This window comes from Etheostoma spectabile, chromosome 9, assembly GCF_008692095.1.
Source record: "Etheostoma spectabile isolate EspeVRDwgs_2016 chromosome 9, UIUC_Espe_1.0, whole genome shotgun sequence".
Lineage (NCBI taxonomy): Eukaryota > Metazoa > Chordata > Actinopteri > Perciformes > Percidae > Etheostoma > Etheostoma spectabile.
The window spans coordinates 25916350-25934727 of NC_045741.1; the positions used below are offsets into that span (position 1 = coordinate 25916350).

Here is an 18378-nt window from a genome sequence, read left to right on the forward strand (position 1 = left end):
GCGGCCTGAATGCATCCTTGTGGAAATGAACTGTAGTGTTGACTGACACTGGCTTATGAGCACTCCATTTAGCCACAGAGTAGGACAATGGTGAGAATAAGAACATGAAGGAAGACAGGGGAGGAAGTATGTGAGCGATGTACAGAATGTGAGGGTTGGTGAGTGGGTGTGGGGGTCTCCCTTGATGCCTGTAGCAGGATATGCTTTTAGAATGGATATCAGAGGGAGGTGATGATGGTGGTGGTGGTGGTGATGTCAGTGGTGGGGCGGCGTTGGACATGAAATTGCTCTGAAAGACCAGAGCTCCCCTGTGGGTATATACTTGCACTAGATTTATGCAACCGCATTGAGCAGGAGTACCTGAGAGGTTTTATTGGAAGGGGGGAAATAGATTGGGTATAGGGGTAGAGATCGACGACCCGTTCTCACTCCTAACTCGTAAAATATAGACACTGAAGCAGTGGCTCTCAGCATCAGATACGAGGCAAATAGCACCCTTCCGTGTATGTATGAAACGCAACGGGCAGATCAGCAGCACGAGCGCGGCTATGTAAGATGACGTAGCGAGTAGTAGGAGGGTGGTTGGGGTGGTGGATAGGTTAAACAACACAGGACTTTCACCCAGGAGACGATTCCGTGTGTCACAGAAACATACATTTTATAACCACCCATGATCTTTTCCTAAAGCTAACTGTCCTTTTCTTGTGCGGCTTGTCAGTCAGTACGTCCCAACTCAGAGCGTCAAAAGGGATGTCAAGTGTTCCGTCGCTAAAGGCGACTTTTAGCGTGGATAGCAAAAGCCAAAGACACATGACCAGGCGTCCATATTTAACCCGATGGGAGAGTGAGAATGTGTTGAGATGGAGGTGGGGGTGGAAACAGGTTGATACTGTGATTATATAGGCCCTTGTGAGGACTTCATAAGGATAGGCTATATGTAAAGGGTTAGATTCAGAGTTAGGGCAATAAAGGCTGACACTGATCTATTGAAGAAACCTCATTATTGTTTTTCTTCATGTAAACATATTTTTGGCTCCGGAAAAAGAAAATGAACCAACTTACAACATCTGATTTGCTTGGGCCAACTGAGAGGACTATGAATGTTGTTCATTTTCTACCGTATATTCATTTAATTCTTTTCTTTTCTCTCTGCTTTGAGAAAACAAATCCATTTTTCTCTGAACAAAGAGCGGTTTTCATGACACATGACTCTATCTCATCAACATCCTACTGTTAATTCTGTTTGAGGCTGGATCATAGATTTAGACACGTCTCTCTCCAAAATGAGCCTGCCTGTGTTATATTTAGCGTATCCACACTTTAAGTGGCTCTACAGGGCAATGACTCTTGTTTTATTGCAGCAAATTTTCAAAGAGCCAGGCTTGTTGGTTTTCCTTGTATACGTGAGAAATATGCCTCGTTATCTACTGGCAGTTGTGCTTGGATGGTCCAAAAGTAGATTGTTGTTTATTTTATTTTAATCATGGAAATCAAAAAGAAAATTAGTGGAAAAATGTGTCCTTGGTGGTCTCATTTCATGAGGGATAATTCACTGTGAACCTTTGCATCTTAAAATAATCCATGTGAAAATAAATGTTTAAAAAGTAAAATGATTTCACATAGTTGATAAATATCTTAATATCCATATCAAGTCATGTTTGTGTTTTTTCTCCTACCTATTTGATTGTCAATTATCTATTCAAGTGGACTTAGTAATGACAATGAGAAAAAAACAATAACTCATGGGGTACTGTTTCTGATAATGACATAGTCACAGAGCACTTTCATACTAACAACATCACATCACACCTTCCTCTGTCCTGTCCTATCACAATTCATCTTGTCTTTCTCACCAAGGTTACTTTGTAACAACTGATCATTAATTTCATTGAAGAGTTTGCTTGTAATAGCTGTTAGTGTACTATTTTATTTAAAATCAATCCTTTGCTTTGAACTTGTATATTTCTATGTCAACTCGTGTAGGGATTCTTATAGAAGAATTTTCCATTTCTCAAAAGAAATAACTTTAGTAACAATTGTTCATTTGAGAAGTTTTTGGTTACACCATTATACATTCTCTTAAACCAGTGCCATGTCTTATTGAGTAAGCAAATAGCACACATTGTATGTAATGGATGCATTACTTTAAAGGAGGGACTTCCTTTTGTCATTGCTTTTTATATACATGTGTGAGTGGGTGACTACTATTGAATCCTTCTGCTTAAAGGAGAACTTTGGTTGATTTCAACACGTAGCTCTGTTGTTTGTAAATTTGGAGTACTGTCAGTAGAGAGAAAGATTAAATCAATCGGTGCTGTCTACACCGTGTTATCCTCCTGCTAGAGTTAGCACCCAAAAGGCATTAACAGGGCAAGTTTCAAACGTGTTTTTAGCCTCTAAACATGTTCAAAATGTTTTTTTTTGCCATTGTTATGTCCTTAGTAATGACTATATAGAAACAGGCTTTAACCTGACACCACAGTGGAGCCAGGAGAGCAGCAGTTAAAAAGTAAAAAAAAAAAAAAAAGAATATGACTAACATCTCCTCTGGTCTTTGTCATCTCATGCAGGATTCCTGAGCACAGGTGACCAGGCAGCCAAAGGGAATTACGGTTTGCTGGACCAGATCCAAGCTCTGCGTTGGACCAGTGAGAACATTGCAGCCTTCGGCGGTGACCCGTTACGTATCACTGTGTTTGGCTCAGGGGCTGGAGCTTCCTGTGTCAACCTGCTTACACTGTCTCACTACTCCGAGGGCAACCGCTGGAGCAACTCTACCAAAGGTAACAATCACAAGTCACGGCGGAATTCACATGGGATCTTCATGCAAATTTAGGTATGCATGCAGTATTGTATGTGCACCTCAGTGGTGTGTGTCCATGTGAGTGCTTGGTGCAGAGGAAACTCAACAAAGTTTAATTCTGCATGCCTTTGTTTGGCCACATGCAGGTTAAAGTAGACAAATCATGCTCATTTTTATAATTATACTTGTGTTTTGGGTTTTTACTAAAACATGTTAACACGTGTTGTTGGATTTTCATGTTACATGTGGCCAAAACGTCAAACAATGAATTAAACGTATTTTAGAAACCCCTGTGAGCTAAAACGTTCAGATTTCCAACTGTTCCGAATGCCCTGGTTTCAACACTTTTTTTCTACTGTCGACTAAGTGAGACGCAACTCTAAGCTGGCCTGCTATGATTGGTCATCTGCTCCAGGCTGCTACTGCGGTGGTGTTAACATTGTCACATGTACATAGCTACATGCTTACGGCAGTGTTGTTAAATTCTCCTCAATTGTAGGTCACATTACTCCTAAACAGTTGTGGTTATGTAGTATTGAGTTAAATTGACTGTAGAAAGTGCTTCTATATTCGATAAGTGTCCACTGCTAACTATAGTAGCTATATGCTAATAGCAGTAAATGTTGTCATCTTGGCTGCCAATTTATGACAATACAGATAAGCGCTGCCTGCTGTTATGGAGACGTATTACGTCTTGCGGACATGCAGAACTTGCGCTAAAGTCAGCGTCGCTTTGGTGTGTTCCAAGGCACTTTTTTGACCAACTTGGGGAGACTGCTCAGTCTGGCTGTCGGACGTTGGGTTTGTGTGTCACAAGGCTGGTGTTATTCTTTTCAACTAACCACATTAAAAAAGAAGAAATAAATGTGTGTCTCAGCCCCAAGTTAAAGATTAAAAAATAGGACGTAAAAAGTTGTATTTAAAAAAAAAAAAAAAGGTTTAGTAAATCCCTAAAATAGCTCTGCACTGTAGTTTTTAGCAAACATCACTCAAATAATAACTGCAGTTACAGGAAACTGGACAGATAGAGTTGGTCTAAACCACACTCTCTTATATGGTCTAAATGTTGCATTTATTATTTACCCAGATAATTCACATGTACTGTTATCATGGCCATTTATGTACCCCCTGATGCCAATGCTAAGCAAGCAATGAAAGAACTACATGCTGCCATTAGCAAACAGCAAACTGCACACCCAGAAGTGGCACTTATTGCTGCAGGGGGTTTCAATCATACAAACCTGAACTCTGTACTACCCAAGTTCTACATATCTCCTGCCCGACCAGAGGGGACAGAATCTTGGACAAGGTGTACACAAACATCTCCGAGGCCTAAACCACTCCCCTACCTGGGTCAATCTGACCATGTCTCCCTGCTGCTGCTGCCCAGATACACACCCCTCATCAACTGGGTGAAACCCACAGTGAGGACTGTAAATATCTGGCCCGTGGGAGCGGAGGACACACTACAGCTTGGGTTTCAGTGGACAGACTGGAGTCTGTTAGCCACCAATGCCACTTCTGACTCCCAGTTGGACATTGACACATATACCTCCTCTGTTCTGGAATACATCAACACGAGCGTCAATGATGTCACAACTTACAAGCAGATCAAGATATATCCAATCAGAAGCCTTGGATGAATAAGGACATCCATCTACTGCTACAGGCCCGCAACATTGCTTTCAATATCCTATAGCACATCAAGGGCCAACCTGAAAAGGGGAATACGAAACGCCCAACATAGACACACACTTTGGAATGAGGAGCGCTTCAATAACTCCAGCCCCCGACTTATGTGGCAAGGGATACAGGCCATCACAGACTACAGACGAGAAAACTCAACCCCCCTACCACCCCTACACCTTCACCTGACGATTAACCCCTATAAGGCCATGGAAGGCAGCTGGCCCTGGATGACATCACTGGGCGCGTGTAAATGTCTTTACCGACATATTCAATCTGTCACTGGACGCTCCTCTCAGATCCTCCGTAACTTCTATCGCTGCACAGTCAAGAGCATCCTCACTAACAGGATGCACATCACTTCCAGCCATTACTGACCTTCATTGCTCACGGTGTCTGTAACGTGCACTCAATATCATCGAGGACCACACACACCCCACTCATGGACTGTTCTCCATTCTCCCGTCTGGGAGACGTTACAAGAGCCTTAGGAGTCGCACCAGCAGGGTCAGAAACAGCTTTTTGATCACTATGCACTTTACTAATAAACCTCAACAATGCACTATATATAATCATACTGCATTATGTCTCTACTATTATCTGGACTATGAACTGTCCGATTTCTCAGAACTCTATGCACTTTATTTGCTAAATGCATTTTCATATTTCAACAATGGATTAACATGATCATACTGCATTCTGTGTTTTATGTGTTTTCTTAAGCAATGCTATACAGTGAAGGTACTTTAATGATTGCTAAAAACTGAATTTCGTTGTACTAGTGTCCCTAGTTGTGCAATGACAATAAAGTTGAATCTAAGCTAATCTAATTTTCAGTCTTGGATTTATACAAATTTGGTGCTAGTGAAAAGACTCTTAGGAGACCAATATGACCTGCAAAGTGAGGGTCTTGTGACCGCCAGGGCACGCGCAATTAGTGCTAAAAACCTGCAGATTATTGGCTTTGTGGCTTGTTACTACAATGAGTTATCCTCTACATCATACTTTCTGTGGGTTTATCAGTGTGGTATTCCTCAGTTTGTATTAAAACACAAGGGTAGAATGGAAACCTTTCACTCTGAACCTGTACCTCCTTTATCTGATATTTTTCTGAATAGATATTCTGGAGTGAGCAGATTTGAGTCTTAATCTAGATGACTGGACCCATAAATAATTAAAAATAAATTGTAGGAACATTATCTGATCATAGCACTGTAAAACAGACACTGGAAAGTAACCTGATCCTTAACTGCTGTTTCCAAAATCTGATCATTGTTTACCTGAATACATGTACATGAAGGGTATAACATCATATTTTTTGTGTGCAGATTTGGATGCTTTCAAAATATATGTTCTTTTATGTTAGAAGCAGGGGTACACATAATCTACAGCAGCAGAATTTTCTGCAGAATGCAGTGCCCTAAATTATGCAGATTTCATTCTGCCTCTGAAAATCCACACAGGTGTTTTCTGTTATTCTGGCTGATTAGACTCTTTTCAGGTTGAAGGTGGACCGGAGCTGTGATGGGAATTTATTAGGTCACAAATTCTTTTTACCACTAAGGATGACAAATGTGTCATTTGTCCCGCCCTAACAGGTGCAACAACACTAAAAGTGGACTCTGGAAGATGTCAATCACACCCACACAGACCTGGAAAAGAGTTTTTAGATCCAGTAGAAGAAGTAATCATTTAAACTAACACACCCAAACCACATATCTCACGAACATTCTCAAATACTGGGCATGGGTGTGCCCTGGGTAAACAGGAGGCTGCATGTATTTGCCACAGTATTGTTAGTATCTTATTCTCAGAGAAAGAGACGTCATGACTCAATCAGGCAGTGAAACATTGGCGTCAGTGTCGGTGTTGCTAACGGTCTCTGTTTGTGGCAGTTTAGACTGCAACACAACCCTGCAGATTTCAAACCAAAATGGATCAGAAGTGTTTTCAAATTTCTCCACTTTAATGGCTCTGAAACGTCAAAGCAGGGGGAATGTGAAGTGTAAACTTAGCAAAGGATATTTTTTACTTTTTATATTAGGATAACCAAATAGTAGCAATGTAAATGTTGCCTGCATCACCACTGTTAACTGAAAATAAATCTGAGGATTCCATTTGGGTCTGGTTATAAGAAAGAGTTCCAGAATGATAATGTGTTGCTTTGTTTCCTACTCTGCTGTTTTTGTCTCCAGGACTGTTTCAGAGGGCCATCGCCCAGAGTGGAACAGCTCTGTCCAGCTGGGCTGTCAGTTTTCAGCCAGCCAAGTACGCCCGGATGCTGGCCCGTAAGGTGGGCTGTAACTTGGAGGACACTGTAGAGCTTGTGGGGTGTCTTCAGAGAAAACATTACAAGGAGCTGGTAGATCAAGACATCCAGCCAGCCCGCTACCACATCGCCTTTGGACCTGTTATTGATGGAGATGTTATACCTGATGACCCTCAAATACTCATGGAGCAAGGTATCAAATCACTTTACTTAACTTAAGAGCAGGCAATTTCTAACAGTGTCCTTACCTTATATCTGTGCTTTTTAACAACCTGCACCATCTCTTTTAAGGTGAGTTCCTCAACTACGATATAATGCTGGGAGTTAACCAGGGCGAGGGCCTTAAATTCGTGGAGCTTATCGTGGACAACGAAAATGGCGTTCAGGCTAACGACTTTGACTACGCCGTGTCTAGCTTTGTGGATGACCTGTATGGTTACCCAGAGGGTAAAGACATCCTCCGAGAGACCATCAAGTTCATGTACACAGACTGGGCCGACAGGCACAACCCGGAGACCCGCCGGAAAACACTGCTGGCTCTTTTCACCGATCACCAGTGGGTGGCACCGGCTGTCGCCACAGCTGACCTGCACTCCAGCTTTGGGTCACCGACATACTTCTATGCCTTCTACCACCATTGTCAGACTGAACAGGTGGGTTGCTGGCTGTCTGGGTAATGGGACATCTACTTTATGGAGTTGAAACTGCTGGTTTGTTCTATGTTTCGCAGGGTAAAGCTTTCAGTTCCTGTTCAGAGCGACAAAAACATACAAAGCATCATCTAATCTAATCAAATTATCTAAAATCAAACAAAGATATTATAAACAGTAAGAGTTGTGATTAAATTGCTGCATTTTAATAACAGTTACTCTTACTGTATCAACTCTAAAGGTTTTTTCAAGTAGTCTGGTTCCTGATCTCTGAATTACCATCAACATTTCTGATTTGGGCTATTCAAATTTAGTTTGAAGCTCATTGAGTGGAGCGTTTCCCCTAGAGTTTTGTAGGTGGGATTAAGAATGGTCTTAATCTTAATCTTCCTACATAACATGCTGGCATGTCTTTGTCTCAGTTTGCACCATGAGGAGCAAACTAGCATGTTTTTGCATCCATTCACATCTTCCTGTTGTCTTTATATGAAAACTCATCACCTCTGAAATTTTCATTTCCCTGGCATGAACGCATCTTGAGGCTTTAAATGTTCTAACCAGGGACTTGCACAGGTACGGGCTATTGTTGCTCGGGCAACTGTCCGTTTGGCTTGTGGCTGCATTATTACGATAATACGCCAATCATTACTAAAGTTAAATCAAATTGAATCACAATATACCATCCAATCTTGCCCTCTACCCCCAGTCATGTGACTTTGTTTATATTTGTATGGAGCGAATGAAAGAGGGAAAGCCAAGCCCTTCTGCCTTCAAGTGAGTTTTTAAAGATTATGACAAATGCTGAATAGTAACCAAAAAATCCACTTGAGCTTTGAATAATATTCAGCTCAGCTTGTAATGTTTGCATCACGTCGCGTACCATTGCATAAGCTAAAGTAACGTAAACTGCTACGTTATCAACCAAAGCTAATGACAGCTGTAGCAGCAGCAGCAGGCTAACATAGCTACGTTGCCTGAGTGTGCGTTATGTAGAGAAGAGAGAGGCTCAGATGTGATGTCTGGGCTCTTGAATCATGCTAGGTTGTTGTTAAGCATTAAATATGTTACATGATTTTTCAACCAACAATCAGATGCGACGGTAGTGAAAGTGAAAGGCGACTTATTTTGTTATTAGATGTTACATGTCCCAATTGGTTAATGTAATAATAACAATAAAGACGAATGAAGAAGAGAGAGAAAGAGCTCAATGAAGCAGCTAAAAGATCTGCAACTTTGCAGAGCTGGATTAAAACGGCCAGCAGGCCAGCTGTGAGTGAACCATTTGATAATGTCAAGCAACCATCCTACATTTAATATAAAGTTGGCCTATTTTTTTAGAAGCATTTTAATTTTAATTTAAGTTGGAGTAGGATAATACCTCATTAAAACAAATGTGTCATTTAATAATAAATACACAGTAAAGTGTGTCTGTGCCATGTATGGCATTGCGAATTAGTTCACATATACGTATCATTTTACATATATCAAACGTTCCAATTGGGTAAAATACTTTTACTAGCTGTAGTCATGTTGTTATTGTTCTTTATAATATATATACCTATGTACGCACATAAAAAATATTTATGGTGCCAAATCATAGCTTTAATTATCTCAACCAGAATCATTGAGTTCAGCAACTGTCTACAGTGCAGTACATGCATGTCCCTGGTTCTAACAGAACCAATGTACACAATTTACTTTTCCATAATTATTGTAAAGCAGACAGCCAGAATAGGCTTCTATTGTGTCAGATTTAGGTAGAAATCTGCTACTGATTGTTTTAGATCACACAGCTTAATTGCTGTGCAATATGAAGGCAGACTGCTTTACAGTACAAAAAGACACCACTTACCTCAAAAAACAAGGCCTGAAAAAAACTGACTAGTTTACGCCTAAGAAATGATAATTTTAACTAGTTTTTGCTTCCCAACTAACATTTTTTTGCTTACAAACAGCTACACTGACTAATTAAAAAGGAAGTGGTGATTAAATCTTCACACTTTCTTTTTGCAGATATACGGGCTACATGTTTTATTTGTCATGTTGTTTTTGTGAATTTCTTTTTAAGTGAAGCCGACTGTAGCACTGTGCCCAAGACAAATGTCCCCTCAGGGACAAAACAGTTGACATTTCAACATGTATTTCAACATTTAAAGGTACTGTAGGTAGGATTGTGAAGATCCAGGACTAAGCCAGAAAATCTGAACATCAACTTCTCAGTGTTCCCCCTTTTCCACTAAAGCCCAAAACGGTCTCCTAAGCCCCTCCCCCCATAAGGGAGAGTTGTTCACATTAGAGCTCAGTCTTGCCCAGAGCGGGTTCCGGAAGTAAAAATACAATGCAATTTCTCCATTGACAATTGGGGTATAAGCCATTTTATTTGTGATGTTTTGAATCCGTACTTCATTACCCACAATCCTAAACAATCCCACAGTGATGCCTCTGATTGGTGAAACTCATGCTTTTGAGGAGGGGGAGCTGTTGGCACCCAATCTGTGTGCTTGCACACAAAAAAATAAGGAGATTTACGACACTGCGCTAATCACTATCTGTTCCCACGCTTTAGCCGCTAGCCTCTGCCGGGAAGCTAACGTTAGTTTAGCTAACAGCTAATTTGGCTAACCTCTGGCTGACAGCTTGATTCAGTCTTAAATAACGTTAACTCAAACTAAACACTGGGATAAGCAGGCTACAGCTGATGTAACAGTATATATGTTAACGGTTATTTTCAGGTTTTATTTTGAGAGAAGTTATTACATGCTGTCTCAGCTAGCGGTTAGCCAAATTAGCAGTTAGCTAAACAAACGTTAGCTTACTTTATATAGTGGTGCGCGGTGGTTTATGGGATGAGTAGTTCCTTTGCTCGATAATGAAACTATGTACAGTCTTGTACCTTTGACTTTTTGGGATTTTCTGTTTGTTTTTTCACTCAGTGATATGTATATAGGTCACATGGTAGCTGGTTAGCCTAAGGTCTCGTCTAAAACTCTTCATATACGTATTTTGCCAGACGTCAATTGGAGAAATGAATGGGAAATTTACTTCCGGAACCCAAGGTTTCTTGAAAGAGGGGCGAGACTGTTCTGTGAGCTCTATAGAGTACGTGTGAGGAAGGGGAAATGGGGAGGAAACCTGATTGGTGCATCTGAAAATGGAGCGGTGGATTTTTGCAAATCTTACTATAGGCTGTAGGTGGTGCCAGAGGAGCCAGATTTTTTTTCTAAATTACCTGCTTCATGTAGTTCTACACAGGCTTATCTACAGCACCTTTAAGTTTAAAATGTAGCCCAAAGCCACCTTCTTCTGTCTGCTCTTTTATTCCCATCTGTCAATGAATAATGTGCCAGATGTGATAAGTAAAATTACATTAAAATCTTTTCTCATTTCCCCTTTTCTCTCTCAAAAAAGATTTCCCCAGCTTCTTGGATCTGTCTGTCCAAATATTCACTGTGTGTCAGCATGCACAATAATGCCTTTCAGTGTCCTGTCTCTTTCACATGTAATAATATTGATCTGATTTATCTACTACACATTAGGTACCACCGTGGGCAGATGCAGCACATGGAGATGAGATCCCTTATGTGTTCGGCCTACCGATGATTGGACCAACAGAGCTGTTTCCCTGCAACTTCTCCAAGAATGACGTCATGCTGAGTGCCGTGGTCATGACCTACTGGACAAACTTTGCTAAAACCGGGTATGATGACACTACCAAGGGCCAATACAACTTACTTTCTATGTGTTTCCCCATGGCTTGGGACAGTGCAGAGTTTAAATGTACTGTAAATTTGTTTGACAATTCATAGTTACGCATTAAGTGAAGTAGCTGGGGGGTTTAGAGAAACCTGGTTTAGAAAACTTTCCTGACTTAATCTGCCCCACAAATAAAGGCAAAAAAACCCAAAAATAATCTTCATCAGATCATAGAAACCTGGTTTCTGTAATAGGACTAGGGGATAAGAGAAACCTGGTTTCCCTAGCTAGATTTCTCCTGGGTAACGTCAATGTCTTCGCTATGAATAGGTTGTTGGGTTTCCAATCAGTTTAAGTATCTATGTGCATAACAAAGACTTCATTAAGTGGGACTGGAACTGCAGAGCGGGCAGATAAAAGGGGAAAGGGGAAAAGGGCGGCTTTGGCTCTGGTGGTTGAACGGCTGTCAACCAATTGAAAGGTCAGTGGTTCCATCCTGGCCAAGTCAAAGTGAACATTAAACCCTGAATTGCTCTCGATTCTAGACCATCTTCAATCATCATGCATCATGCATCAGAGTGAATTGTGAGCCGATGGCACCTTGTATGGCAGTCTCAGCCACCGAGGATGAATTTGTGTGATTGGGGTGAATGGTGCTTTGAGTAGTCGTTAAGACTAGAAAAGTGCTATATAAGTGCAGCCCATTTACCATGAAAAGAGGAATTATTACAGATCATCGAAGTCTAAATAAGTTGGTTTGCACTGCTGCATGTTTAACTAATTGTTAAATTCAGACTGTTTCTTGCTGTGAGGGAAGACTCCATTCTCCCTGCATGTCCTCCTCAGCCTACTCCCACACAGGGACACACACCAAATCAAATTTAATTAAAAAATAAAGGACTGACACAGTGTCTTCTCTCACAGTAAAAATAAGAAATTCATGGTTTTAAAATAAGGTCAGATAGAGAAGTCTGATTACTACCTGCTGCAGGAGCGCTGCCAAGCTGTACTGGATAGTAAACTTATTTTGACTGAAACAAGGTTTTCTCCAAACAATCTATTTGATTTACAAGCTACTGTATGTTCATATTCATAACATAACATAACACAGCATAAAGGTCAGCCACAGGGTTATTGAAATAATGTTGTTGACATTTGTTCTACAATTGGTCTTACAACACTTGACAACATGCAATTGCCATTACAATACCATGAACTAATTGATCACTTCATTGTAATTGTGTTTCCTCAATATTAACCTACAATATATTTGATGACCAGGAGTAGTGAATTGTGCTATCGTGTTTTATGGACTGTATAGTGTAATTGGTATGCTATGCACCCTCTACTCTATACATATCTTCAAATACATTCTTAATTAATGGTTGTAGCCTGACATTCTCGATGGGACAAAATTAAAATCCTTTTTTCCCCCTTCTGTCACACACTGCCTTAGAGCATATAGTCATGCCGGTAATTGTTTTTCAAGAGTGTAATGGGGGGACATTGGCTTTTTCAGTGCACTGCCCAGTAGCCCTGAGGGGAAGAGAAAGGCACTAATGATCTACATATATAACCCTAAATTGACGTAGAATGCCGGGTACCTGGGAGATTTATGCCGCCAATTTGAATGCTTAAGTGTACTCCTGATGAGCTCTGGGCTGGCTCCATATGCCACTCAGACAATGGGGCTCTCGATGGGTCTGAATGGGCCTCCATAGCTCACATGGCTGGCTCTATTATGTCCAGATTAAATGTAAGGGTGGCTTTTCAGCACAAGATGTCATGCAGAATGCGCTCAGTAAACTATACTTAATATTAGGGGGTTCATAAAGGGTTACAGACCTGCATTTACATTGTACTCCATTCTTGTGTATTTTTATTATGGCTCAATTCTAACGTTTGGTACATAACTCTAAAATAGCCTGTCTTAACCAACCACTGAAGCATATGCTTTATGGAAATTATCAGCATGGTTGAACTGCATATTTATTCTATAGCCAAACATAGTCCTTAGCTGGAAGTCTTTTTATGTAGAAATTATATATAAATAGGTACACTCTCAACAAGACATCCATAATTTAAAAATGCAACATGCTAATTCATATTTAGCATTTGAATAAAACTTCAAATGAGGGAAACTTCTGGGGTTATTAGCTATCTCAAGACCTTTTCATTCAATCCGAATCTTTTAGAAAAACAACCATCTGTGAGCCATAATACAGCTTTTGACCTTTTTTTGATTTTATCAGGTGTGATATCTTAGAAACTGTTGATTAATATTTGATAAAACCTGGAGGCTGCATCTCAGCACTGCATGCCAGCATTTTCATAATTACACCGATTAGCCTGAGGGAGATGCTACACATATTTTTAATAAGCAGACAGTCCCAAAACGTCCACTCCACCTTTAAATTTACTTTTTTCCTGTGCCCTAAATTAAACAAATAAAAAGTGACATAACTATTTCTGATTGGGCGAGGAGAGTTCTGCATCTTTAAGGGGAGGCAATGTGCATGTGTATGGTTCTGCCAAAAGACCATCAGCAGATCTCATCTCTCTGTGAATTATTTCATTAGAAACCATTTTCTCCTTCTATCTTATTGTCAGGGATCCAAACCAGCCTGTCCCCCAGGACACCAAGTTTATCCACACCAAGCCCAATCGCTTTGAAGAAGTGGCTTGGACACGCTACAACCAGAAAGACCAGCTTTACCTACACATTGGCCTGAAGCCCCGGGTAAAAGAGCACTATCGTGCCAACAAGGTACAGTCAGATATTACGAAATGCACTTTATGTTAAGTTAACAGACAGACACAGCAGATATAGTTGGTAGATTTGGGCAGCTATCCTATTTTGTATTGTTTGCATTATTGTCCAGGCAAACTCTAAATAGGGATGACACTTTTGTTGATCTGATGTTTGGGGCAAATTATTTCAATGCCTTATTTTACTTCAATTCAAAGCAACCATCTTAACCAATAAGATTAAGATAAGACTGAGATATTAGCATTCAAGTTGTCAGAATGACTTCATTCTCATTCTAATGTAATGTCATAATGATTTTAGTCTGCTCCTCTCAAGATACTTCTTATGTATGGTTTCCATTCATTCTCTCTCCCACTTCATATTTTCTCTCCTCAGGTCAACTTGTGGTTGGAGCTGGTTCCTCATCTACACAGCCTCAACGAGGTCACACAGCTCATCCCCACCACCACCAAGGTTGGTGCAAAAACACACACACACATATATATATATGTACTGTACATATCTACAAATGAAATACCTGAGTTGTCCCATTTACAGCAAACTTTTAAAGTAGACCCAAGCAACTTAAAAAAGGAATTTTAAAGTGCAATATAGATTTTCTGGTCCAATCCTGCCCTCAGGTGCCTCTTACTTATGTGGTTTGACATGATATAATTGACATGATAGAAACTGAAGTGCTAAAAGATCAAATGGTTCTTTTAAGCAACACACAGCTATATTTTTAGTATAGTGAGGAGGAAATTCACATCTGTCAAAATATACATCACCTTTACTATCAGTGGTTATAGGGATTCCGTACGTTCTAATCCCAAAAGTAATCAGGTGTTAGCAATGAATACACATCTAGTTTTAAGAGTTTTGGACTGCCCAATCTTATGATAGATAGATAGATAGATAGATAGATAGATAGATAGATAGATAGATAGATAGATAGATAGATGTTTATTGATCCCAAGAAAAATGGGAAATTCCTGTGTTACAGCAGCAAAATCAAATGTTGTGTTGGCTGGGCCCTTTCTGTGTGGGTTGGCAACCTGTCCAGGATGTAGCCAACCTCCAGTCTATTGGCAACCGGGATTGGCACCAGCGCCCTGTCAACCCTTAAGGATAAGCGGTATAGCTAATGGCTGGATCTTTTGAAATTGGATTTGATAAACATGATTTGTATGTGCATCAGAGGAACAACACCACCAATTGTCAATTGATCAAATGCATAAATAGCTCAACATTTTGTGAAAAACACTTCTTTGCTGAGGTAGTGTGGATACAACTGTGTCCATTGTGTCCATTACCTATGGAGCTAGATTAAGGAGTTGATTAGCTTTGCATTAAGACTTTGAGCTTAGGTCAAACAGCCCCACTCTGTCCAATGTCAATCAGGTCAATACACAAAAAAAAAATAGGAAGTTACTTCTATGTTTGGACAAAGATATGCTTGTTGCTTTTTTTAGATTCCTATCTTTGTGCAAAGCTAAGCTAGCCACCTTTTGGCTACAGCTCTATACATGCACAAACATTAAGGACAACATTCTAATGTGCATGAGGGCCAAAAACATTAAATGCAGTTCAAAGACGCAATATTTCCAATAATGAAGGTATAAAGACCAAAGATTGGCTTTTTAACTAAACACCTACACTGGACCAGAATGGACTGGAAGTGTGCAGAGACTCTATTTCTCAAATAAATCAAAAAGTGTGTTAATGTGAAGAAAAACTTTCTCAAAAACACTAAATCCTTGAACATAGGTCAAACTCTTAAAATCAATTACATACTGGCTGTTGTTCTTCCTGTCTTCAGATCCCTTCACCGGAGGCTACCAATCGCACCCCGAAGACTAAGATTCTGGCGACCAAGCGCCCTAACCCGAGTCCTTTTCCCACCGAGACCCAGGACAGCCACAACCAGCCACACCTGGTGGACCAGCGGGACTACTCCACTGAGCTGTCGGTGACCATCGCTGTAGGAGCTTCCCTGCTCTTCCTCAACATTCTAGCCTTCGCAGCCCTTTACTACAAGAAGGACAAACGCCGGCATGACGTCCACAGGCGCTGCAGCCCCCAGCGGAGTGCCGCCAATGACCTGGCTCACACTCAGGAGGAGGAGATCATGTCCCTGCAGATGAAACAGCACTCGGACCTGGACTGCAGGGGAGTGGGCGACTCCCTGCATCCGCACGACGTGGTGCTGAGGACTGCCTGCCCGCCCGACTACACTCTGGCAATGAGGCGCTCACCGGATGACATCCCGCTTATGACGCCAAACACCATAACCATGATCCCCAGCACCATGGGGGGGCTCACCTCCCTTCACTCTTTCAACACCTTCCCCAGCAGCGGGCAGAATAACACACTGCCCCATCCGCACCCACACTCACACTCCACCACCCGGGTATAGCCCTGTGGATGCACCCACACAGGCAGGACTCTAAGGGCTGAGGCAAAAAGCTAACGCCACTGCTGCAGCAGAGACTTAAGGCCGACATGCTGACAACACAGATATGTCAGGAGCTCAAACGCCAGCCTTGACTTGCCAGACACCCATGGAATTACACTGGGATTGTACAACACCCTGTTAATACCTGAGGGAATATAGTCAAGGGATTTCTGGGGGTTTGGACCAGAGGAAAAAAAAAAAATGTTTTTTTTAGGGAAAAAAAGAAAAAAGTACAAATACAGAGTTTAAGAAAAACAACCTCACAAGCTTAAACAAGGAGGAGGATGTTTTTAATTATTATTTTTGTTCTGATATTGCAGCAAAACACGGTACAGTAAACTATTTTTTTCTTTCTATCGACAATGGCCTTCGGGAACTTTTGACAAATGACTGCTTGACAGTATTATCTGGAAGCAAAACAGAGCATCAGACCCGTCTCGGAGGTGAGAAGGGTGGAGCACTTTGTAAAAGAAAGAAAATATTGTTCTCCTTTGGCATCGCACAGCAGATTACTCTGTTGTGGGGCACAGAGTAGATGCGGTGCAAACCAATTTAGGCATGTGTTAGCTTCATAAATGGAGGCTACAGTATGTAAGATAAATCAAAAACAATTGTTGAATAGAATAAAAGAAGGATTGGAAACTTCAAGGAACAAAAGAAACCCTGTATGCACAATGGAACCATTTTGAGGAAACAATGTCACAGATACTTTTCATCCATTTATTTTTGAGGATCAGAAACAATTTTATTGTATAGAACCTATTTACATATCTAGATCTGTACACTAAGCACCAGGCTGTTTAAGCCCTCTTCTCTTGGGGGGTGGGGGGAAGTAGGGGGGGAGGGGGCTTCTATACTGCAAACCTGCCAGAAGGACTGTACCAGTGGGAAATGGGGATCCACCTACTGGCTTTCTGGCAGTTCCAACTTCAACACAGAGAGCGGTGGGACAAAGGATAATTGGATATTTTAGCACGATGCGCATGACAATTTATCTGCTTGATGGCTGCTCTGCTGATTATGTCATTATTAAGAATAATTTCCACCCTCTCCCTTGCATTGGAGCAATTTCTGACGGATTTCTTGATTGGACTACAGGAAAACACACACCCTTGCAGGACCATGGGAAATACAGTTCCAGGTTGTGGATGTTGAGGGCTCGAGTTGGGGACAGAAAGGGGAGTGGCTGGGGATATGGTAAAACTTTCTTGCATAACATAATATAGCTTGAGTGGAGCTGGGCATATAAGGACTAGTTTTTTACTGTGTGTTGGTACTACTTTTTGATAGTGGTGAAATCACATTACACTGTATCAATCAAACTCATTGTACCTTCAGTTGAAATCAATGTTCTTTGCTATTCTAACTATTGGACCACTTTACCGTATAGAAGTAATTACCTGCACTGTTTATTACATTGCCCACTTTTTTTTCTTTAACTGAAAGATGTTGATTAAGTGACACAGTGGATGCCCATTGGTATATGAAAAACAAGGATGAAAGTAGTGGAAAATATGGTGAAAGAGTGAATCTCATGTAGCTTTTCTTTTCCTTAATCCAGCCGGGTTCCGTGGAGCTGTTGCCTGTACTTAACTTCTGCAAGTTAAAGGCCAAGCACAGACAGATCACATTGGGTGGAACTCTTTGGAAATGCACAGCGGGTCGACGAGAGGAAGAGCCAGGGTCAGGCTAGGCCAATTCCCGTGGTGTACTCTTCATCAAGTTTTTACCATTAGCCAAGGTTGATTGATTTTTGGAGGCACATTGTGTTATGGGAAGAAAGAAGAAAGGTCTCCCATAGCAGCTGGGAGTAACAGTCAACCCTCTTTACCTCACTTTAAAGAGCTACTACTTTACTTTTTTGTCCCTGCTCTTCTTCTACTTAAGATTCTTTACTGTCTCATCTTTTATACTGAGCTGACAGGTTGGGCTGTTAGCAAAACGGTTTCAAGACTGTCTGCCATCGCTAACATCTTTAGGTCAGTGAAGCCTCGTCGTCTAACGATGTTTGCCACTGTAGTAGGAATGTGTCATACAGCAAGACTGCAGTCGGATCCAGCCATTTAAGAGTCA

At 41.1% G+C, this 18378-nt stretch overlaps 1 protein-coding gene across 2 annotated transcripts in view; it reads left to right on the forward strand.

Annotated features, from left to right (window-relative positions):
- nlgn1 (neuroligin 1) overlaps positions 1 to 17835 on the forward strand; it is a 405821-nt gene extending 387986 nt beyond the window's left edge. For both annotated transcript variants that reach the window (XM_032525405.1, XM_032525406.1), the window contains 7 exons: positions 2571 to 2783; positions 6685 to 6951; positions 7050 to 7411; positions 10945 to 11105; positions 13712 to 13868; positions 14247 to 14324; positions 15670 to 17835. In XM_032525405.1, the coding sequence (XP_032381296.1) occupies positions 2571 to 2783; positions 6685 to 6951; positions 7050 to 7411; positions 10945 to 11105; positions 13712 to 13868; positions 14247 to 14324; positions 15670 to 16266 (1835 nt within the window). In that variant the 3' untranslated portion in view covers positions 16267 to 17835. The remainder of the gene's footprint in view (positions 1 to 2570; positions 2784 to 6684; positions 6952 to 7049; positions 7412 to 10944; positions 11106 to 13711; positions 13869 to 14246; positions 14325 to 15669) is intronic.
- The last annotated feature ends 543 nt before the right edge of the window (positions 17836 to 18378 follow it).